The 25,361-nt window shown below is 39.9% G+C and overlaps 1 protein-coding gene across 1 annotated transcript; it reads left to right on the top strand.

Annotated features, from left to right (window-relative positions):
• The first annotated feature begins 6 nt into the window (after positions 1–6).
• LOC135643056 (myosin-11-like) lies at positions 7–25,253 on the top strand. The gene is made up of 39 exons (XM_065159595.1): positions 7–344; positions 676–804; positions 6,436–6,579; positions 6,672–6,817; positions 6,902–7,058; positions 7,163–7,221; positions 7,318–7,477; positions 7,624–7,773; positions 7,880–8,016; positions 8,096–8,242; positions 8,365–8,466; positions 8,575–8,632; positions 8,890–8,991; positions 12,501–12,538; positions 12,679–12,805; positions 12,878–13,048; positions 13,163–13,294; positions 13,396–13,505; positions 13,623–13,683; positions 14,412–14,589; positions 14,674–14,879; positions 14,979–15,098; positions 17,616–17,714; positions 17,912–18,133; positions 18,619–18,758; positions 20,738–20,849; positions 20,936–20,986; positions 21,080–21,163; positions 21,235–21,405; positions 21,492–21,647; positions 21,773–21,976; positions 22,162–22,305; positions 22,556–22,626; positions 22,720–22,819; positions 23,597–23,653; positions 24,228–24,284; positions 24,370–24,450; positions 24,561–24,643; positions 24,811–25,253. Exons 1-39 carry the CDS (start codon positions 315–317, stop codon positions 24,932–24,934), a joined length of 4,620 nt encoding a protein of 1,539 aa, XP_065015667.1. The 5' UTR covers positions 7–314; the 3' UTR covers positions 24,935–25,253.
• Positions 25,254–25,361: the final 108 nt, after the last annotated feature.

Below are 25,361 nucleotides of genomic sequence, written 5' to 3'. Positions count from 1 at the left end.
AAGAGAGCGAGCAGAGAGAGAGAGAGAGAGAGAGAGAGAGAGAGAGCTCCGACGGAAATGGCGCTAGGGAAGGAAGGCAACGGCGAATGGCGACCACCCGCACCTGCGGTTGTCACGGGAGGTCTGGTGGCTGCCATCTCGCGGCTCCTTCGAATGGCACGGCTGCGTACTAAATCACCTTGGTTGCAAAGACGCCCCCGCCCCCGCCCTGGCCCTCTCCGTCGCCCCGTTTCAGGGTTGCAGGCCGTGCTTCCTCCCGTCGTCCCCAGCACTTCTATCCTCTCCTTTTTCTTCTTCATCCTTAACCTGAGACGATGAAGATGGACGCGGGCCAATTCAAAACGGTGCGTATCCGTCACCCCCTACCATGCAATGTGGGGTCTGGGGGGAATCAATATATGCTGTCTTCTCCGTGCAAGTGGAGAGGCCGTTTCAATTCTAACCCTGGTCACCTGGATTGCCAAGGAGCAGCTTTACCATTACACCAAGGCCCAACATTTATTTCTAGACAGATGCTATCTATATATTACTTTGCAAAGCTTTGTTCTGGCTCATCATTAAATGATTGCTAGTAACTATTTGTTTTCGGGTTGACAGATTACAGGTATAGATACTGCACTATTTCCTTTAGAAAACTCTCAATGTTTATACAATTTTTCCCCCTAATTGTTGCAGGGAACTCCAGTTAATATAATTATAGGTTCTCATGTGTGGATTGAAGATGCTTCATTAGCCTGGATTGATGGACTGGTCACTAAGATTACCGGTGAAAATGCTGAGGTCCAGGCTTCCAATGGGAAAACGGTAAGCTGGGTGCTAATGCTGTGCTTAAATTTATTAAAGCATTGTGACAAGTAAATACATAGAGAATTATCCACAAATCTGATGAGAAGAGCTTTTAGATTACTTTACTCTCATCTTGTGTTCTTTATGATTGGCAGCAATTTTCAGTTTTCCCTTTATTTTTTCTCATAAATTTGTGGTTCTTACATGTTGTTCCATTATCGCAGTAGCTTGGTGAATTAGACTTGCAATTGATGTAGTTATGCCATGATGGTTTAGTTATTCTTAATGATACTTAAACAGTCAAAATCCTAAGGAGTTGAGGGTGATTCCTTTTGTTCATCTGCATGCTGAACTGAATTGGATACGTATATTCTGCATTTATTGAAAATTATATGATCTGTGGAGGGATTGCAATGGAGAGAGAAGATACAAGTCAGCTTTATCATCAATAAGAGGTCACTGGTACTGGCATAATCCATACTTTTATCTGCCCTTATCTAGAAATGCTTGATGACGTTTGTACATGGATTGTTTGTAACTCCAACTCTCTACATGTAAGAATGACTTCTGCCTGGCAAGCTTCAATAAACAATACATGGTCCCCAAGCAATTCTATGTTTCAATGCTAAGAGAAGGTTTCACGTTCCTAGTCATCTGACTGTCTGATTTTCCTTTCTCCACATCCTCTCCTCTCTTTCCTATTATTTTCTAACTTGATGTTGAGGTACTTTTCATTCAAGCTATACAAATCTATGCTTTAGAATTTTTCAATCTAAAATAATTTCCATAGTTTAACCTCATCTTTACTTCTCCAAGTTTCATCTTGACACGTCCATTTTGGTTTATTTTAATCAACTTCATAATTATCTTCCTCAACAGTTACTCCAACAATAGGTGAACAAGTCTTAATGTACCATATTTGACTCTACATTTTTTTTCAAAAACATTGGAAAAAAATTCTATTACATTAAATGACATGCATAGTGCTGACACGTGGACTCGAACCTGAGACCAATCGCAATAATGCACTAACTAATAGTGATAAGGGTAAAAATGGCGATGTAACACGCCATGACGTGAGCCATGCCTGGACAACACACTGCCCGAGGAAGTCGGCATTAACACCTAACTCAGGCTTAGTTCTTCACGCCACGCCAACCCCATGTCAGACGCTATCAGCCTGCCTCCTGCAAGCAGCCACATCAGGTAACATCAAACTCATCTATAAATACCCCACAGTTCTAAACGAACAAAGAGGGACAGAAGCACAACGCACTTGGAGGCATCTCTTCCTCCAAAACCCTCTCCACATCGCTAACTTGATCGTCGGAGGGGTCGGGCCGAGCTCCCGGCCTGACCTGTGTGCAGGTCCGAGACGGTGTCGCCTCTTCCCGGCGCTGCGGCGGAGCTTTCTCCCGACCCGACCTCCCGACCCGAACCACCGTGCTCGGCCTTCGAGAGACCCCGAGGGACGGAGCCCGAGATCCCCGACATCCGGACCCCCAAACCGAGCCGCGACGGCCCCGAGGCCACGGCTTAAACAGATGCCCCCCGCATCATTTTGGCGCTAGAAGGAGGGCCCGAATGTCGAGGGATCCTCAGACTGATCCCGACGAACCCCCCGCCGAGGGATCGTTCTTAGCAGGGGCGCAGGACGTGCGTTCCTTGCGTGACGGGCCGCGGGCTGACGACCTCCGACCGCGGGCTCCATAAGAAAGGCCAAGCGTCCGCGGTGGCTACTCGATGTACTCATGAAAAGAAATCTAAGCCCCGCCTCAGTCTCTTCCAAGCGAAGGCTCCATGTTTGCCTGACCGCCTCTTGGCTCACGGTTAGCTTCGGTCTAACCCCCCTCTTTTTTGCATTCGCACGGCTCGATCGTAGATGGTCGAGTTCACCTCAGCGCGGTCTGCCCGCCTGAGCGGTGTCCCTCGGTCGCAGTCTGCCCGAGTCCACCTCAGTGCGGCCTACCCGCCTGAGCGGTGTCCCTCGGCCACAGCCTGCCTGCGCCGAGCTTCTCGGCCATACACCGCCGAGTTCATCTCAGAGCGGCCTGCCCGCCTGATCGGTGTCCCTCGATCGCAGTCTGCCCGAGTCCACCTTAGTGCGGCCTGCCTGCCTGAGCGGTGTCCCTCGGCCGCAGCCTGCTTGCACCGAGCTTCTCGGCCATACACTGCCGAGTTCACCTCAGCGCGGCCTGCCCGCCTGAGTTGTCTCTCGGCCCGAGCCACTTCCCTCGGCCATGCATTGCTCGAGTCCACCTCACGCGGCCTGCCCGCCTATGTTGTGCTACTCGGTCGCATGACCATTGCGACCACGGCTGCGCGGTCTGTCCGCCCACGTCGTACTACTCGGCCGCATGACCAACGCGACCACGCCTGCGCGGTCTGTCCGCCTGCGTCGTGATCCTCGGCCGCATAATGCCCGAGACCACACCTGCGCGGCCAGCCCACCTACGTCATGCTCCTTGGCCCCATGCTCCCGAGACACACCTGCGCGGCCAGTACGCCTGCGTCGTGCTCCTTGGCCCCATTCTCCCGAGACACACTTGCGCGGTCGGCCCGCCTGCGCCGTGCTCCTCGGCTGCAGGCTGCCCAAAGCCACCTCCTCGGCCGCATAATGCCCGAGGCCACCTCCTCGACCGCATAATGCCCGAGGCCACCTCCTCGGCCGCATAACGCCCGAGGCCACCCCCTCGGCTGCAGGCTGCCTAAAGCCACCTCCTCGGCCGCATAATGCCCGAGGCCACCTCCTCGGCCGCATAACGCCCGAGGCCACCCCCTCGGCTGCAGGCTGCCTAAAGCCACCTCCTCGGCCGCATAACGCCCGAGGCCACCTCCTCGGCCGCATAACGCCCGAGGCCACCCCCTCGGCCGCATGATGCCCGAGCCCACACCTGCGCGGTCTGTCCGCCTGCGTCGTGCTACTTGGTCGCATGACCATCGCGACTACGCCTGCGCGGTCTGTTCGCCTGCATCGTGCTACTCGGCCGCATGACCAACGCGACCACGCCTGCGCAGTCTGTCCGCCTGCGTCGTGATCCTCGGCCGCATAATGCTCGAGACCACACCTGCGCGGCCAGCCCACCTGCGTCATGCTCCTTGGCCCTATGTTCCCGAGACACACCTGCGCGGCCAGCCCGCCTGCGTCGTGCTCCTTGGCTCCATGTTCCCGAGACACGCCTGCGTCGTGCTACTCGGCCGCATGACCAACGCGACCACGCCTATGCGGTCTGTCCGCCTGCGTCGTGATCCTCGGCCGCATAATGCCCAAGACCACACCTGCGCGGCCAGCCCGCCTGCGTCGTGCTCCTTGGCCCCATGTTCTCGAGACACGCCTGCGCGGCCAGCCTGCCTGCGTCGTGCTCCTTGGCTCCATGTTCCCGAGACACGCCTGCGCGGTCAGTTAGCCTGCGTCGTGCTACTCGGCCGCATGACCAACGTGACCACGCCTGCGCGGTCTGTCCGCCTGCGTCATGATCCTCGGCCGCATAATGCCCGAGACCACACCTGCGCGGCCAGCCCGCCTGCATCGGGCTCCTCGGCCCTTCGGCTCCATGTTCCCCGAGACCTCGTCCGCGCGGCCAGCCCGTCTGAAGACAGAAGCCATGCATCGGACTCCTCTTATACAACAACCGACGCATAGCTCCTTTCGGGGGGGGAATATGATAAGGGTAAAAATGGCGATGTAACACGCCATGACGTGAGCCATGCCTGGACAACACACTGCCCGAGGAAGTCGGCATTAACACCTAACTCAGGCTTAGTTCTTCACGCCACGCCAACCCCATGTCAGACGCTATCAGCCTGCCTCCTGCAAGCAGCCACATCAGGTAACATCAAACTCATCTATAAATACCCCACAGTTCTAAACGAACAAAGAGGGACAGAAGCACAACGCACTTGGAGGCATCTCTTCCTCCAAAACCCTCTCCACATCGCTAACTTGATCGTCGGAGGGGTCGGGCCGAGCTCCCGGCCTGACCTGTGTGCAGGTCCGAGACGGTGTTGCCTCTTCCTGGCGCTGCGGCGGAGCTTTCTCCCGACCCGACCTCCCGACCCGAACCACCGTGCTCGGCCTTCGGGAGACCCCGAGGGACGGAGCCCGAGATCCCCGAGATCCGGACCCCCAAACCGAGCCGCGACGGCCCCGAGGCCACAGCTTAAACAGATGCCCCCCGCATCAAATAGGATGTATCAACTCTCAACAAAGACAAAATAATATTTAAGTGACCCTACATGTTTAACTTTTGCTGTTTATACCTTGTTCTTGAATTTGCAAATTTCTACTAAAGTTGCATTCCATGTGCTATATCAGTTTTGTTGAACTTAGTGAATACCGCTAAATAACCATCCTTCTTTATTTATTTACAAACATAACATTCGTAACAAAATATCAATGTTCCATCATGTTATCATTCTTTTTCATTCTTCTGTTTCCATGCAAATTAATAAACACTATGCTTTTCCCTGACCACTGCCAATGCTTAGAATAACAATGTTCGTTCCACTATCTTTCCTGATGAAATTACCAAAAGGTATAAATTCTATGTTCTTTCCTTATCAGGTGCAATAGATGTTTATTCTAGTCTCCTTTATGATTTTTTTCTATCTTTAGATGACATCTAATGACTAGCTGCCCATTGACATGTTCCGTGCTAGGCCCTCTTTTTAAGACATTTGAACTTCTCTTTGTATCTGAACCTATTATGTTAATCAAACATAAGGAGAGATGTTGCTGTCACTATGATGTCACTGTTCCAAATACATCTAGAAGAAATCTAGAGATCACAATCCATGACAAACATGTCAGGGATCAATGAAATGGAGTGTGATACCCTCAATGTTCCTATATTAGATGTGGACTGCATCATGGATATCATGTTATTGCCCACGTCTAAACTGAAATTTATAAATTTTTTTAAAAGAGAAAAGCAATTCATATTTTCTTGGTTGTGACGAGATCAAAGGTCATCCTTTTGCAGCTAAGGACACTTGTCGCCCACTGCAAGCCAGTCATGATATGTAGAATGTGTTAGTACACCCTTGCACAAGATGAGACCTCATACAGGTACCCAGGCAGATTGGTAGATACCCACATATATGTCCTGTAATAATTGGTCGGTAGTCCATGGATACAACAATATTTATGTTCTAAATTCCTCTGATAATTAATTCTTTATTGAAAGTAGATTTTGAGATAGTTTCTCTGATATCATTGCTAGATCTGTTATTCTATATTGAAATAGAACAAATGATTTTCGGTCATACTTGGATGAAGTACATCGTGATTAACGGTCACTTGCTTGAACTACTTACAACATGGTTGGTGCTTCTTGACTAGTCTATTAACTTATGATTTCTTTAAAGGCAAAATTGCTAGTGAGGCTTGAAATGTATGATCTTCAGATGGCCTTATTATTTTGGTTGCATATTGTGTAACTTTGTCTACATAATGCTGCTTTATTCTAGATCTTATAGAACTATTGCATTGCTAGTCTTCATCATTTATGCTCTCTAGTGTGAAATAGCCACATTTTAGGCATATACATCCATGATTTTTTTGCTTTACATAAATTGCTTACAAGAAAATTGTTTAATGCTTCAAGATGTATATCAAAGTCTTAATGTGCATTTATGGTGATTTGTAAGGTTGTTGCAAGTTTGTCAAAAATATATCCAAAAGATATGGAAACACCTCCAGGAGGAGTCGATGACATGACAAAGCTCTCTTATCTGCATGAGCCTGGAGTTCTGCAGAATTTGTCAACCAGATACCAACTGAATGAAATTTATGTAAGCTGCACCTCATTTTTTATCCATTTTTTTACAGTGCAAATGCTCTTTTGTGTTATAATGTTCTTACCTGATATGGATTCCCCTGGCAGACTTACACAGGAAATATTCTAATTGCTATAAATCCCTTCCAAAGGTTACCCCATATGTATGATTCCCACATGATGACACAATACAAAGGTGCACCATTGGGTGAGCTAAGTCCTCATGTATTTGCTGTGGCAGATGTGGCATACAGGTTTACTTTATTGCTGTGGTGCTTAAGAGAATATTTCCTCCCTCCAAAATCATATGTTTATCCAAGGCTGTGCATATGAAACAGGGCAATGATAAATGAGGGAAAAAGGAATTCTATTTTGGTTAGTGGTGAAAGTGGTGCAGGTAAAACTGAGACAACAAAGATGCTGATGCGCTATCTTGCTTATTTGGGTGGACGTGCTGCTACTGAAGGACGAACGGTGGAGCAACAAGTTCTGGAAGTAAGTTGACCACTCTGACAATTAGCGACAGTTGAAAATAGCTCCTACAGTAATCACTTTCAAGTATTTGTTTCTGGAAACCTGACAAGTGACTGTTTGTTCAGTCAAATCCAGTTCTTGAAGCATTTGGAAATGCTAAAACTGTCAGAAATAACAATTCCAGGTAAAGCACTAGAAGATTTGATGTTAAAGTTAATGTTACCTTGCAACATTGTCTACATGAGCATCTATATTTATTTATATTTCTAATAAAATGCAGTCGTTTTGGCAAGTTTGTTGAGATCCAGTTTAATAGGCAAGGTAAAATATCAGGTGCTGCCATTCGTACCTACCTTCTTGAAAGGTCCCGAGTATGCCAGGTTTCTGATCCAGAGCGCAACTATCACTGCTTTTACCTTCTATGTGCAGCACCACCAGAGGTGCTTCTTCGTTCTGGGAATAGTTTACTCCATGCTATTAAATTTATTTACTATGGTGCTTACCGGTGAAATAATTTTTGAATCTTAACAGTTGTTTATGAACTTTCTTATTGATTCAGTAGCTAATTTCTTCATCACCTTCCCAGGAAATTGAGAAGTATAAATTAGGACCACCTAAGTCATTTCACTATCTTAACCAATCAAATTGCTATGAATTGGTTGGTGTGAGTGATGCTCATGACTATCTGGCCACCAGGAGGGCTATGGATATTGTTGGAATTAGTGCACAAGAACAGGTAATGTTTGATTTTTTTTTTTCTGATGTAGTTACTGCTTACTAGTATGGCTGTGACTAAAAGCAATATTCTGGTTTTTTGTCCTTCTGTCGGATCCTTTTCCAAGGATGCAATTTTCAGGGTTGTTGCAGCCATTCTTCATCTTGGTAATATTGATTTTGCCAAGGGAAAGGAAATAGATTCATCAGTTTTAAAAGATGACAAATCCAAGTTTCATCTTAAGATGACTGCTGAGCTTCTAATGTGAAGTCCAAATTTTAATAGCTTTTTCTCTTGCTCTCTGTGTTTTTCGTCCAAAGTTCTTGAATATATCATATTTCAGGTGTGATTCTGAAGCTTTGGAAGATGCATTGTGTAAGCGTGTGATGATTACACCAGAAGAAGTTATTAAGAGACCACTTGATCCTCTTGCTGCGACTGTAAGCAGGGATGGCTTAGCTAAGACAATATATTCTCGCTTATTTGACTGGTACACCTGATGATCCAAGCTCATACTTCTTGTCACATGCTTCAAGCGTGCTGTTATGTTAAGCACTGAAGTGATGAATCCCAAAGAAATTGATATTGAAAATTATTTCATTTAATTTACAGGATTGTTGATAAAATTAACGTTTCAATTGGGCAAGATCCAACCTCTAAGTCACTGATTGGGGTCCTAGATATCTATGGTTTTGAAAGTTTTAAGACAAACAGGTAACATTATGGATGAAAGAAAAAAGATTTAATTCAGCATATTACATTGCATGTTGATTTTTCTCTAATGTTATCGTATTATTTTCTTAATATTCATTACTTTTGCAGTTTTGAGCAATTTTGCATCAATTTCACAAATGAGAAACTACAGCAGCATTTCAACCAGGTAAGATCATGGTATGTTCATTCTTTTCTTTGTACTATTAATTAAATTACACTAGGAATCAAGACTTCATAGAGTAGTAATAATATAATGCCCAATGTTTTGAAGTGAGTGCAACCTTATAACTCTTCTCAATAAGAAAATCAAGGATAAAAGTGGTCTTTTAACTTAGTATGAACATATAATAATAATGAAGGTCAGGGTGAGTTCTCCAAATGGTTCTTTAACATTTAACTGATTCACAATTTATTTCTTTACAGCATGTTTTCAAGATGGAGCAGGAAGAGTACACAAAAGAGGAAATAAATTGGAGCTACATTGAATTTGTTGATAACCAAGATGTCCTGGATCTTATTGAGAAGGTTCTTCATATTCCTCTTTCCTTATCCTTGATTCATGAATGTAATATGTTCATCTTCTTTGCTTGCAGTTTCCTTGGAAGATATAAGTTTCATATCCATTACTCGCATGTTTCATCATGTGTATTTTGTATGTGTACTAACATTGGTAGTAAGGATTGAAATATCGTAACGTACCTGAGTTTCGACCTTCTCTCGGTATAGCACGGTATTGTATACCGAGCGGTATACCGCTCGGTATATATATATATATATATATATATATATATATATATATATATATATATATATATATATATATATATATATATATATATATAAGTAAAAAAAAATTTCAGCGACGTCGCCTCTCTCTCTCTCTATATATATATATATAATCTTTTATTTATATATCTATTTATTTATATATTTATATATCTATATATATTTATATATAAAAAATTTTAAAAAAAATGTGCGACGTCGCCCTCTCTTCTCCCAAAGCGGGGTGACGTTGCAGAAAAACGAGACGACGTCACCTTTATATATATATATATATATATATATATATATATATATATATATAAATACCGCTCGATAGCGAGCGGTCCGCGTATCGGTTTACTGTCGGACCCGTACGTACCGCCCGTACCGGGCGGTATCATTCGAAACTGTATACCCTGATTGGTAGTGTGTGGATCTTTTAAGGCTCAATGTATAATAAGGTGCATTAGATGGTTTGGTTTTTTGTTAATATTTCTTTCATAAAGCAGCAGAAGATGACCAAAAATGAACGTTTGTTTAACATTTGTGGATAACTTTTGAAGCATACACAATATTTCACAATTCTTATCTCTATAAGAACACAAGAAGTATTACCTTGAGTTGGTTATGCTAGATAGCATACAGCTGATGACATATAAGTAACAAGAATTCCTCGCCATAGGCTTTTAACCTTATGAGCAAGGATTACAATACCGAATGATACCGCTTGCTACTGGGCGGTATCGTTGATCTAGCACTGTATCGGACGATACGAGGCTGTATTGGGCAGTAACGATCGATTTCGACCGTCATCGGCCGCTACCGAGCTGTATCAGCCTGGCTACGGTGTGGGAAGAAGCATCGAGGGAGAAGAGGGAGAATTAGGAGAACCTCGATGCTTCTCGATCCAGCGTCGCCCTCCCTTGACGATCCTGATCCATGAGGTAACAGAGAGGCGGCAGCTCGGTTTCTTCTTCGCGACGTTCTTCGCTGAAGGCCGGAAACACCTGTGGCCTTTGTCACGTTCTTCGCCGAAGGTCGGAGACATCTGCAGCCTTCGACGTCTTCATTGAACGCCGCAGATGAGGAGAAGACCGTGTTCTTCTCCTCGTCTCACATGACGAGGAGAAGAAAAGGAGGTGATGTCATCGAGGCAGTGTACACCTCCTTTTTTATATTTTTATATTTCTATATATTGATTTTAATATTTTTATATTATATATATACATATCGAGCGGTACACCTTGACATACCGCTCGGTACGCCTGTACCGTACCATACCGGGCAAAGCTCAATACACCGATATGATACAAAATTATGAACCTTGCTTATGAGTACCCTAAAAGCAAATTTATTAAGGAACCATATATTTTAATTTGTTTGGGGATAACTTTTAAATAATGTATATGATTCAGGTCCTCCATCAATCTTTGACAGAATTTGTATAGGACATTAAATGGTACAATGACAAACTCGTATGGAGCATGTAAACTAGATACCATGGTTCGCTTTACCGGTCCATACCGGTATACCGATCAGCTGTTAGTATAGTATGTACCAAGCTGTACCGAGTGTAACAACACATGATACATGAAGGCATATCGATATACCACACATACCGGTCCGATAGCGTTACGGTACGACAAACCTTGCTAGATATCATTGCTTTTATACAGGTAGTGAGGATTTATTACACACCAGTAAATTTGATATCATCACACATAGCAAGCTCTCCTGTCTATTGCAACCAAAACTTGATGTCTATTGCAACCAAATCTTGATCCTTTTGCGAACATTTTGCTATTTTAGCATAAAAATATTGGCATCTAGTAGACACTGGATAGTAACTACTCAAGCTCTTGTGACCAGCTATCTGTGCATCGACAGAACAATCATGAAGATTTTGAACAGAACCACTTGTCTGTTATCACATCTATGAAGAATAGAAATGACTAAGAAATAATTCTCACAGAATTTATTGAGGTCATTCTCAAAATGGTGGAAAAGACTAAGTTATTACAAAAATGTAACATGTCATTGCCACAACTATCCACTATACAATATATGTATTTTGGTTAACTAGCTAATAGGTAGCATTAACCAAAAAGTTCATGATCCTTCAAAAGGAATATCAAATTGAGTTTTTAAATTATTTATCAATTTACACAATGACTAGATGTTACCTGGCTTGCAGGCGTATAGCTGCATACATTTTCCTGACCATGCATTGGCAGAAGCCTCGTGCACTAGGCTGCTCTTTATACAGAATGATTAGATGTTTGCCAATTTAGAACAGTCATAAGAAAGTTATATTTGTTTTGTTCCATCTCCAGCATACAAAAATACTAATATAATTTATAACACCCATGTAAGAACCCTACAGCACTATACATTTGCTCTAAATAAAAGTAGCAGAGTCACCTTTAATGAAAAGATGCTCTCTATCTTTCCCTTGAGCACGGTAACACACTCAGGTGCAAGATGGTGTTTTGATGTCAGAAGAACCTGAGGGAGAAAGGGATGCACAATTGGTCTATTATTTTGAATGAACTAATTTAATAGAAATAGGTGGATACGTTACAATTTCAGAGTGTCTCAGCTTATTTGTTACATTAAGTCTTGAGTACTATTTGTATCAATAATATAGATCCTACTGGATACTTCGACAAACATGTTCTCTTCTGAGATTTTCCCTGACCTGTTATTGCGTTGTTGGATTTGTTTCTGCAAATGGTGGCCTTTTAAATTAGAATGGCCATTTTTATGTATTATCATGATGGCCTTTATATTTATTTGGACATCAAGGAAATGCTATGGTATATTTGTGCAAAGAACTGCAAGATCGTGTACTGTAATAAGCTGGGATTCAATAATGTTACAGTTTTGTCATGAAATTGAATTTTTTTCTTTTTTTTCACTAAATTATATTCTTCTGATCAATGAATACTTGTTGAGAGGATTTCCACAAATGCTGCTTACAAGCAGATTCTCAAGTTCTGTACTTTGTGGTGCTTAATATGCTATTCCTAAGTGTACCTAAAAGAATTGGCAGCATTATTTCATTGGTCTCAATGTTGCTTCTTATGTTGTAGTATGTCTCTTAATTCAGTGATTTTTTTATAATTTTATTGATTATTCACATGATTTTCTCCTCCCCAAAATCTGATTAAGATTATATATGTTATGCAACATGTTCTGATTTTTGTTGCACTGAAGAACCGGAAATCCATGCATGTCAAGAAACTTATGCTGCTATTTTTCTTTTACAGAAACCTGGAGGTATCATTGCACTCCTTGATGAAGCATGGTATGCTTATTTTTCTTTTCTATTTTTATTTGTTTTGTAGAATGAAATATCTAGATCTTTTTGTGAGTTGCTGGTGAAATTTAACAAATTTTAACAATGGAAAACTTATTTTTTGATGTTAACCACCCTTGTATCAACAGCATGTTCCCAAAATCAACACATGAAACCTTTGCACAAAAGCTTTACCAGACATTTAAAACACACAAGCGCTTCATCAAGCCCAAGCTCTCTCGCACTGATTTTTCTTTAAGCCATTATGCTGGAGAGGTTAGTTTTCTTGATTTAGCTGATAGTTGTTATAATGAGACATGTTTTAATGTGTTTGTCTCTTTGTTTTAGGTTCTATATCAATCTGATCATTTCTTGGACAAAAATAAGGATTATGTTGTGGCTGAACACCAAGATTTGTTGAGTGCTTCGAAATGCCCATTTGTTTCAGGCCTTTTTCCTCCTCTGCCTGAGGAGACTTCCAAGTCCTCTAAGTTCTCATCTATTGGTTCTCGTTTTAAGGTGTATATTCATCTTTCCCTATTATTGAAAACATTTAATTTTCTTTTTGTTCTTGATAATTTTTTGTTTCTCATAAATTTTGCACCTCAATCTGGTTTGAAAAATTTTCTGCAGCTACAACTACAGGCATTGATGGAGACCTTAAATTCCACAGAACCCCATTATATTCGATGTGTGAAGCCGAACAATCTTCTAAAACCTGCTATATTCGAAAATGTCAATGTCATGCAACAATTACGGTGTGGTGTGAGTACATTCTGGATATTTGTGTGGTTTTGTGATCAGATATATTTTGTATAAATTGTTCCACAATCTTTCCTTTTTCATTTATTTGTGGGTGTCATCAGGGTGTTCTCGAAGCTATTAGAATAAGCTGTGCTGGATATCCTACCCGTCGTACCTTTGATGAATTTTTGCACCGTTTTGGTGTTCTTGCTCCAGAAGTTTTGGAGGGAAAGTAGGTTCATATTGGCTTTCATTATGATGGTCTTCATGTGGTTCTGTTAGTTATTTACTGCATTTCATGACTTTGATCGTTTGAGGAGTTTTTATATATATTTTTCTTTTTGAACAGTTGTGATGAGAAGATAGCTTGCCATAAGATTCTGGAAAAGAAGGGGTTAATAGGTTTTCAGGTGATTCCCGTACCTTGTTTTTCAGCATAACATTTTGCATGGTGAATCCACTGTTCTCTTGGATGTCCTTGTAATCTATGTATATTGTATTATCTCTGATTTTTCACATTATTCATCATCTACCACTATGGCTAGCTTTGTTGATCTTGATAGGAAGAAGGGATAGAGTTATCAAACAGAGGAAGAGTAGACAAGCTTTAATCTTCTATATTTCTCTCAAGAAAACTCTTTACAAATTCAGAAACTCTATCTATTTCATGACCCAACATATGGGGTTTATATAGTCCCCAAAGATGCATTACATTAATTGTATTCAAGATGAATCATTCTCTTTCAAGAAACTTTTTCAAGAACCAATAACCAATTTGACTTATCCTTCTATAGGCTATTAATCTATTTTTTCTTCTTGATGTAATGAATCTCCTTCTTGATACAATGAACTTTTCTTTTGATGAAATGAATCTCTTTCTGACACTTGAACAAATTTAATTCCAACAAGCTTGACTACGTCCTTTTGTAAATTTACATGTAAAGCTCATTCTTTTTTTGAACGAGCTTGTACCATGACATCTAATTACATTATCTTGTTAACAATTGTCATTTTTCTCAGGTTACTGTTGCCTTTGCTTTGAACTTGTTGATCATTTATAAACATGCATTTTTTTTTCTGATCATTGAGCTGGACCTTTTAGGATATATGTGTTTTTACATTATTCCTGATTTTCCAGATAGGCAAAACAAAAGTTTTCCTTAGAGCTGGTCAGATGGCGGAGTTAGATGCTCGACGAGCTGAAGTTCTTAACAGCGCTGCAAAAACTATTCAAAATCAAATACGTACATATATTCTGCGGAAACAATTTATCGCTTTGCGGAACGCAACAATTGATGTGCAGTCATTGTGGAGAAGTGTGTCCAGAACTTTGAATGATAACATTATTACTGCATAATTTCTTGTTCTTTAATCCTTATCTAACATCACCATGCATATAGGAAGACTGGCATGTAAGTTGTACGAACATATGAGGAGGGAGAATGCTGCAATAAAAATTCAGAAAAATTTGCGTCAGTACAAGGCTAAGAAGGTTTATACACAATTAAAGTTGTCAGTTCTTGTCATGCAAACTGGTTTTAGGTTTTTGGCTGCTCGGAATGACTATAGATTTAGGAGGCAAACCAAGGCAGCAACTATTGTTCAGGTTGAAAATTTCCTCTCATAGAATTGATGACTAATTTGTCCACAGTTACATTCTTTATACACATTTTACATGTTCCTGTATTCTTGGTCTCACTTGCAGGCTCACTGGCATCGTTATAAAGCTTTTTCATACCATGTAAAGCTAAAGAGGGCAGCAATTGTCACCCAGTGCATCTGGAGGGGAAGGGTTGCAAGAAAAGAGCTTAGGAACCTCAAAATGGTTAGTACCCTTAACATTAAGCACTATATACAAGTATATTAGCACCAAAATGTGTGATGAAATTGCTTGCTTTGTGCCTTTGCTTTCCTTTTGTCCAGCATAAAAGGTTTAAAAAATATTCAAACAATAAATTGGAAAACTACATTAATCCTTCACATGTTTTTCCTGGAACTGATGTTCTGTAAAGAGGTCTTTGTTGATAAATGATGTTTTGTAAGAAACAATTTTTCTTGTCCTGATGAAGCTTTGATTATAGATATGTTAACTCTTGGGTATGATCATACTGACGAATGGAAAGCACAGAAAGATTTCTTTCTTTCCTCTCTTTTTTTGGTCTTTATGGGTAATAGCATAGAATGCCTGTAAGCATTTCGACAATCAGCAGGAGCACATGTTTTCTTCCCTTATAAAGCTTGATGGCACATAATTCATACATCTGTTACTGCATACATTCATACAGATACACATGGCCTCCATTTCTAGCTCTTCTGTGAAATTGTACAGATAAGCATGGACTTTTTTTCTCGCACTTTCTATTAAACTCATTGGGTTGTGGTTTTTTTTTTAATTTATTGAATAAATCAATAAAACTTGTATTATTGGTTTGACTATACTCTTCAGTCAATTTTGATCTTGATCCAATAAAGTAATTGAATTTATCAAGTAAGCAAATCAAATATGCATAATCAAGGACATACTTGGTAAAGAGCATATTCTTAATTCAACTATTTACTTGAATCAATAGCTATAATTTCTTATCTACATAGATTAGCATAGATCACTTTCCTATTGAAAATGTCATTTAACCTAGGGCACCAGTTTTTCCTCAACTTTCTATCAGAAGTTGTTTGGCCATCTGTAGCAATTTTTGGTAATGAATTTCATGTATTATTTTCTATAGTCATTCCAACATCAACTTTTCATTTTTTTATTGGCTTACTGTGTTCTAATTAGATCAAAGCCTCTTCATGGTTTTAGAGTATTGCCTTTTTTTGGATACATTAAAAAGGTGCTCGACTTAATTTTGCTTAGTATAAGACAATTAATTTCAAATTATTGGTCTCTCTTCACAGTTTGCTGTGTTATTGAGTTTCTATATCCATCTAATTTCTTAGAGGGACCTTCCATAAATCAATTTGTTTCGGAATCTCTTAATCAAGGTTCAAAATTTCAGTCCAATGCCAATACCGGTTGGTGTATGGTTTTGATATGGACTGATGGATAGAGACTTGATACGGGTCAGTATCACCTAATCAAGAGAAAGGGAGAGAGAGAAGATGGGAGGAGGGCTGGCATAGAGAGAGAGGTAAAGACGAGGGAGGAGAGGAGGACAAGAGGGAGGAACAGGACAAGCTGAGGAGGAAGAGGCATACCAAAGGTGGAGGAGAGGAAGCAGCAACTCTGATGAGGAGGAAGATGCGACAACAGTGAGGCGGCAGGGAGGAGGAAAAGGAGAAGGTGGGTGCGTGCGCGCACACGCGCGCCCGAGAGAGAGAGAGAATCGTGTGGTATATCCAATATGGCAATCATACTGGGCAGTGAACTCAATTTCGAACTGGCCTGGGTGAAATCACCTGGTTCACATGTCAGAAACTTGTCGGGCCGGTAAATACCAGTTGGTATGTACCAGTCCAATGGTTTTCTAATACTTGCTTCGAATAACCTCTATTCTCATAGTGGGCTTCTTATTGTTGTGTTTAATCTTTGAAATAACTACATGTTCTTTCTTAATTTGCAGTATTTTTGGAAAATTGTATGTTTTCATGAAAGTTTCTTAAAGGTGATCTTCCAAGTTTTTCCTTCCAACATACTTCTTGGATGAAATGCCTGTATTGTGTGGGTTTCATCTGCTAATTCTCTACTAACATTAAACATAACATTTCTTTAAACATACACCATATCCAAATTGTAACTTTTACCACTTCCGTAGAAAAAAAAAGAAAAAAACACACACTTGCTACTTGTGTATTGTGGCCATTGCCAGTACCCAAAAAATAAAAACGTGAAGTCTGGTTTCCAAATCTAATTTGGATCAGTGGAGAGTGATTTTGGCTATTAATCTGAAATTTTGATGCTGGACTGCTGTTGACTGTTGATGGGGCTTGCTCCATCTATCTATTTATCACTAAAACAACAGCAATAAGAAGCCACAAGGGCCCAACTATTTGAGATCAGAATCTTTTGCTCTCTTTCCATGTGTGTATATGCACGTGTGTGTTCGTGTCTATGCATGTGTGCCTTCATGTGTGTATATGTGTGTAGTGCATAACATAAGTTGGAGAAATAAAGAAATCATTTTATTAACATCATAGAGTTGTTTCATTTCTCCAAAACTACTATGTTTTTTCAGCATATGCTTGTACTACTATTTTTTTCAGCATATGCTTGTACATTGGAGAAACACCAACAAATGCAGTTGTATGTTTCACAGTAGATTTGTGTTTATTAAAAGAGCTGCATATGTTCCTTGATGACTTTCTTAGTTTAGTTCATATTCATTTGATTTGTTTGTCTTAGGCTGCTCGAGAAACAGGTGCTCTCAAGGAAGCAAAGGATAAGCTTGAAAAGAAAGTGGAAGAACTCACATGGCGTTTGCAATTGGAAAAGCGCTTGAGGGTAATGCTTGGACATTTTAGATTGTCTATCTTTGAGTCTAGTTGTGCTGACTTTTATGTTCATAAGCATGAAGGAAATTCAAGGCACTCATTCAATTTTTGTTAGTTGTTGAATCTATGTATTATGCACTTTTGTATTTTATTGTTAAACATATAACACTAAAATTGACAGGTTAACTTAATTGTAAATGGATACAGACAGACCTAGAGGAAGCTAAAGGTCAAGAGATAGCAAAGTTACAAGGCTCTTTGCAAGAAATGCAAAGTAAAATGGAAGAGACGACTGCGGTTCTTATCAAGGAACGAGAGGCTGCAAAAAAGGCTATTGAAGAAGCACCTCCTGTTGTCAAGGAAACTACTGTTCTTGTTCAGGATACTGAGAAGATAAATTCCTTGACAGCTGAAGTGGAGAACTTGAAGGTGCTTATCTTAATCTGATTCATCATACCTTCATAGTATCAGTAAATTTGTATTTTTTTCTTCTCAATACTACTGAAACATACAGAACTTGATGTTGCTTCAATGGGTCTGCGTTAAACATATTTTAATGCCAATACTTCTTTTCCTCTCTGCATTTCTTTCACTTATGTCAGTCTGTAAGTAGTAGTAGCATTAGAAAGTTGATTCTGTGGTAGAATATAAGAGGCTAGTTTAGTTTGATTGAGAAATGTGGCAGGCCTTTTCTGTTTTACTAAAAACGTTGGGTGGAAAACATGCTGAACATGTACCTTCTTTTGCACGCGAGCTCAATGTGTAAAAAATATGCATCAAAGATGTGCATGAAGTATAATCAGATTTCATAATTGCATATACAGTTACCAATTGATTACAACAAATGGTATTTGTTTAAATTCCAGTTAAATACTTAGTTTTCATGATACATCTGTTGTTTTCTGCCCTTGCAGGCCTCATTAGAATCAGAAAAACTACGCGCTGATGATTCTGAAAACAGGTGCATCGAAGCTCAACGTATAAGCGAAAAAAGACAGAGGAAGTTACATGAAACAGAAGGAAAAGTACATCAACTCCAGGAATCTTTGAACAGGTTGATCTTTTCCCATTATGTTACTCTTCTATGAAGCTCCTTCCTATGTGAACTCAAAGATACAATAGGGATGAACGTGACTAAATATTTAGATGTGACTAAAGGTAGTGGGTAGAGCAAAATTTGACTGTTGTGAGTCATCAATTATTGCCTAGTACTATTGGAAACTTGATCATGAACACTGCTCTGCAGTAAAAGATCCATGGTGCTGGGGTGATGATCTGCTTTGATTATCAACTTTTCTACTTTGTGCTATCCCATGCAGATGATATTCTTCCAAGTGATAGATAGTTGTACAAAAACCTGCACATGGTATCTTTATAACTTAGTGTATATCTTGGTTCATTTCTGATGGCAACTTGAAAATCTCGACACAGATATCCATAGTAAGAGAGGGTCTTTGTTTTAATAACCAATCTAGCGGATGTTAGAACTGATTTATGCCCTAGAGCTGAATGATACTAGAAAGCAGTGTCTGCTGTACCGAAGCGTACCGGCCATACCGGACGGTACATACCGGTCCGCCAGGTACTCGGTACGTAGACCGCCCTGTACCGCTACAGTGTTACAGTACTACACTGTAGCACTGCTACAATATCGGTACACCAGGGTATACTGCCCGGTACACCGGTACCATACTGAGCCCGGGTCGAAACTCCGGTACTGTACGGTATGACGGACCTTGCTAGAAAGATTGAATGTAGAGGTGTGTCTTGGAAACACAAATTGTTGGCAGTTTGTGAAATAACTATTTAGTGCTACAGTTAGTGTTTAAGAACACTGCAGGATGATTTTAGTTCTTTGTGGGGAAGACTGCAGATGATGCCGTATAGGTTGCATGTTTTTGCAGCTGAATGAATGGATGGTCAAAATAAATGTGGCAAGCACCTTTTTTGTTGACTTAGGGACAAGGCAGATCCATGTTTATTTGGCCCACAATATCAGGCATCAATAGTGCCTGAACAAAGATCTTTTAGTTGAAGCACAATAAATTGTATCATCTGTATCCTTGATCTGTATCATTTCAGAAACTGAAATTGCAGAAGTTACTAGGAAATCCAACTACATTCTTGCAGAGACCAGTCTTTGAATATCAGTATGATGTTAGAATGCCCCTCCATACCATGTGCTAGATCTTCCAACACCAATGAATATTTGGGGCTTTAATTACTTTCTTTAGGATTTAGGCACTGTCCTGTGGTCCCAAGCAATAAAGGGCAGCTCAGCGCATAAGGGTCCTGCCAATACAAGGCTTGGGGAGGGTCAATGTGCACAATCTTTTGCAAGCGAGGAGGACCTTTTAATGACACAACTGTGTCACCTAGATCACAAAAAGAACAATTTTACCATATCACCAAGACTTCACCTGTTCTACTCGTATATGAGTGCGTATAGAAAAAGACAGCAAGGTGGAATTGGAAAATCTACTTTGCACAATGTTTCTTAGGGAAGTCCAATCATGATTTTCTGTCAGAAGAATGGATAAATTAAGATGCTTATCATGCATATAATAGTTTGGAATGCTTTTGAACTTTTTTAATTATCAATATTGTGTGCGGGAGTTCTAAAAGGCTATAAGAGAAATAGAGAACTATAGACAGAATCTGGGTAACTTTATATTCTACCTGAAGTGATTTTAGGCAACATTGTTGGGGATCAGATTGAAAATATTTTTGACACAATAGATAAATAAGGAATTAAGGATCATTTTTTCCAGCATGGCATGATATGAGGTCTTAACAAAGCTATATCTGATTGTCTGTAGTCACTCACTGTATGTGATAGATTTTCTTTTATGCCATGCTACTATAAGCTTCATTGCTTAAGCTTGAACATCACCTTGTGTAATATTCTGTTCCCCTTATCAAGAACTTCGAGTAGGTGTATTGTACTTTGTGATAACAAACAAATGAATATTAATAGAAAATGTCATTCACAAGTTCATTCAGTATTTGCGAAATCTCCTCTTTCTTGATTAGGTTTGAAGAGAAGTTGGCAAATCTAGAGTCAGAAAATAAAGTGCTTCGTAAGCAGGCTGTATCCATGCCTCCCAATAAGTTGTTACCAGGACGTTCTAAATCAACACTGCAGGTGAACGTAATAAATTTTCAGTACTGTGTTTTTGAAAGGCACTTATTATACTTTATGTTAAACCCAATGTTCTTGTTGGTTGCCAGAGGAGCTCTGAAAATGGTCATATTATTAATGGCGAGGCTAGGCCAATTGCAGTAAGATGAAGTTTCTTTTGTTTTTCGAATCTATTGCTACTTTATACACGAGAAACTTGATTTTCTCAAACGATATTAAAATGTATGGTATAGGATCCATACAGTGCATCTTTCAACATGAGGGAGTATTCTGAAGTAGACGATAAGCCACAGAAATCTCTCAATGAGAAACAGCAGGTTAACTAACTGGCTTTAACATTTATCCTTGTTTTCAGCACTCCAAATTGACCTGTCAACTGCTATCACAGGAAAATCAGGACTTGCTGATTAGGTGTATTGCTCGAGACTTAGGATTTGCAGTGAGCAGACCTGTTGCCGCCTGTATTACTTATAAATGCCTTCTGCAATGGAGATCATTTGAAGTTGAGCGCACTAGTGTTTTTGACCGTATTATTCAGACAATTGGTCATGCTATTGAGGTTGGACCATTCTATTATTTCTATTGCCATTTTTGCTTCATGAACTTTATCAGTTACAGTGAAATGTTATTCTTCATACATTGAAGACCCAGGATAATAATGAGGTCTTGGCTTATTGGCTTTCCAATGCTTCAACTTTATTGTTGCTCCTCCAACGTACATTGAAAGCAAGCGGTGCAGCAGGCATATCTCCACAACGCCGAAGGTCATCATCTGCTACTATTTTCGGCAGGATGACTCAAGTAAAAAATTGTCTTCTTTTTTTTTGTTACAGACACCTTAACTAGTTTTGAAGTTCTTGCATCTTGAAATATTTCAGGAGGGACAAGTTTTTATTCTGTACAAGTTTTTCTTTCTTTTTCCTTAGAGTTTCAGGGGTACCCCGCAAGGCATGAACCTCTCTTTCGTGAATGGAAGTTTGACTGCTGTAGATAATTTACACCAAGTTGAAGCGAAGTATCCTGCTTTACTATTCAAACAACAACTTACGGCATATGTAGAAAAAATATATGGAATGATCCGGGATAATCTAAAGAAGGAGATATCTCCGTTGCTTGGTTTGTGCATTCAGGTATATCTTGTCTGTTTTGCTCTAAAACTAGGCCAATGTAGATGTTGGTTATCATCTCATGGTGGCATTTCTGGTATTACTTGTGTATTCTTTTTACAAGTTTGAGCACTGTTTTAGCTGAAGTAGTGTGTTCATGGCATGCTTGTTCATATCTTAGAGTTTATTTCTGTATATGGATAATGCAGGCCCCACGAACATCAAGAGCTAGTCTAGTCAAAGGATCTTCCCGCTCGCTTACAAATTCTGGTGCACAGCAAGCTTTGATTGCTCACTGGCAAGGGATCGTTAAGAGCCTTGACACTTTCTTGCACACATTGAAAGCCAATCATGTCAGTTTATTCTTTGTAGACAGTGCCAAGTTTTTTGCTTAAAATTTTTTTAAATTTTTCTAGGATAATTTTATTGAATGATTATTCATCTTGGTGATGAATTTGGATAAGGTTAGAAAGTTCAATGCAACATATCTTAGTAAAATTTAATCAAACATGTTCCCTGCCTCTTCTCTACTTTGTAGTGTACGTTTGCTAAACATGAACTTGATTATCCTATAACTTTCTATCTGGGCCTTTGTGTATTCAGGTGCCCCCTTTCTTAGTTCGGAAGGTGTTCACACAGATATTTTCCTTCATAAATGTACAGCTATTTAACAGGTGCATTTTGTAGACTTTAAGTTAGTGTCTCAAGGCATTTTGTGCTGCATTTTACTGAGAATTATCTTTGATAGGCTCTCTTTTTGTTTACAGTCTTCTACTGAGGAGAGAATGCTGCTCATTTAGTAATGGTGAATATGTTAAAGCAGGATTAGCTGAACTAGAAAATTGGTGCTATAAAGCAACTGATGAGGTAATTCTCTTGGTTCCAGACTAATCATTTGCTTATGCTGGAACATGCAAGGCTGTCTGGATTTTATCAATGGCCTTTGGCCTTGTCTTGTTTCTATCTATTTTTCTTCAATATGCAGAATTTATTTTTTTAATCAACATAATGGCACATGATAGTGGACTGTGATAACTTGTCATATCAGCTAATTTATCATGAATTACTTTTCTCATCAAATGATGAAAATGTAAGATGTAAACTGGGACAACGAGTTGAGAAATTAAGAAAATAAATTAAAGATTCTGCAAGAGTACAAAATCTTATAACATTTCAGCTATTATATTATCTATCAAGGTCCTTGATCAAATAAGCATCTGTTGGTGGCTGAACCACCATCATTTGATGACTTTTTGGAAGAAACCTGATGACCTTGACCTTGCTTACAATTTTGACATTACAGATTTTATTACTAAGACATTGTTGATTTTATATATCTTTGTTCTTTTTAAGCCATGCTCGTAGCTAAAGATTAACAAATGCTTAAGGCCAGTTGTTGACTAAGTTTATGTTAGTACTCATCAAACTCAGATTTCAAATCTTGAGGCCAACATTGTTGTTGCTCATGGTTTCCATACGACTTGAACAGATTAATAAGATATAATTGGCATTATAAAGTATATCAGTAGTCTAGAGACAATTAGTACAGCCTTAATCTTTTGTTGTTTGTCGATTCAGGATTGTTGCAATTTGATCTTTTATCGATTAAATTTTTCAATCAGCGTTTCTGTTTCCTGATTGTAGTATGTAGGGTCAGCTTGGGATGAACTAAAGCATATACGACAGGCTATTGGGTTCCTGGTAAGGATGTCCTCTTCATTTTCTTATATACTGCATGCTATATAGAAATAGAGATGGCTGCTTTTTAATCCACAATATAACCCTTATTCTGGAGAAAGATTGTATGCCATGTTGAACGTTATGGATGGTATAAATCAGGGTCTGCAGTACCGAACTGTACCGCCCGGTACGGGCGGTATGTACCGGTCCGATAGGTTGCCGGTACGCGGACCATCGGTTACCGGTCCGAGTGCACTGTAGCACTATAGCAGTGCTACAGTCTCGGCACACCTGGGTGTACCGCTCGGTATACCGTATCATACCGGTACCAAGCCCAGGTCGAAATACCGGTACGGTACGATATTGCGAACCTTGGTATAAATATTGCCCTACCTTCGTAATACATGTTTTGACTATTGCATGTTTAGTTTGAATCTGCTGTTTCAAGTTATCTAAGTTATCAAGTTATTCTGGAAACAATGCACCATACAGTCTTTAACTAATTGTAAAATGTGTTTCCCAAAGTTTTGTAACAACCCTTAATACCTATTTTGCAATTTGAGAATTTATAACTCATGAACTATGGCATATTCAGGTCATTCATCAAAAGCCAAAGAAGACCCTGAATGAAATTAGCCATGACCTTTGTCCCGTGAGTGAAACATTCTAACATTTTGTTGTGCCTTTCACTGACAGATATTTGAAAATTCAATTAGCTTTACTTGATATATTTTCAGGTGCTCAGTGTCCGACAGTTATATCGGATAAGTACAATGTACTGGGATGATAAATATGGGACACATAGTGTGTCCCCTGAGGTAAGATTCATGATGGACTTGGACCCATTCATAATAAAAATGATCCAAGTTATCATAGTTATATGTAAATTGAGTAACGTGTTGATATTTGATTTCTACAATTCAATTAGGTAATTTCAAATATGAGGGTGCTAATGACTGAAGACTCGAACAATCCTGTGAGCAACTCATTCTTATTGGATGATGACTCAAGGTAACAGTTCCAATCACTCGACATCTCTGAGCTTGTTTCTTATTTCAGAAATTAAAGAAAAAAAAGAAGAAGAAAAACTCTTCTCTCACCCCTTTTTATAATTTTTCAATCTAAGTTTTTCCATGAGAAATCTTTGGGCTGCTCATTTGACCATGTCGAATATGCAGCATACCATTTTCTGTTGATGACATATCAAAGACGATGAAACCTATTGATATATCCGACATTGAGCCACCACCACTTATTCGAGAGAACTCAGGCTTCATGTTCTTGTTGCCTCAAACCAACTAAGACCTGAGCCAGTTATGTATTCTACACTAATGGGTTCGGGAAGTTCTTCGGAGCTTCACACTGAGGAGGAATCTGATGGTGAACCGCTTAAAATTTCAAGGCTTGCAAGATCAGTATATTTCCTATAGGTTTAGCTCACTGTCCTGCAGTCTTAGACCGGGGCATTGTTTGAACTCCAGCTAGAAGATCATGGATCTCTCTATCTCTCTGTAGCTTTCCTTTTTTTTTTTTTTTCCCTGAGCATTTTTTGTATCACTATCTCGGATATAAGCATGCATATTCAATCACAAGAAAGAATAAATGCAGTGTCTTAACTCTATTCACATGTCATTCAGCTAGGAATTTACATCACATAGCACAAAATTTGTAAGTGTGAAATATCTTGCAAATGATAAACCGAATAACAGTTGGGTACATATTGTTGACT

The sequence above is a fragment of the Musa acuminata genome, chromosome BXJ3-7 (genome assembly GCF_036884655.1).
Source record: "Musa acuminata AAA Group cultivar baxijiao chromosome BXJ3-7, Cavendish_Baxijiao_AAA, whole genome shotgun sequence".
Taxonomy (NCBI): Eukaryota; Viridiplantae; Streptophyta; class Magnoliopsida; order Zingiberales; family Musaceae; genus Musa; species Musa acuminata.
This window is presented reverse-complemented; position numbering and strand designations above follow the sequence as displayed.

Coding starts and splice junctions, on each gene's coding strand:
- LOC135643056 (XM_065159595.1), top strand. CDS start 315: ATGAAGATGGACGCGGGCCAATTCAAAACG. Junction 7,478..7,623: donor TATGTGCAGCACCACCAGAG/GTGCTTCTTCGT, acceptor TCACCTTCCCAG/GAAATTGAGAAGTATAAATT. Junction 13,295..13,395: donor TGCAACAATTACGGTGTGGT/GTGAGTACATTC, acceptor GGGTGTCATCAG/GGTGTTCTCGAAGCTATTAG.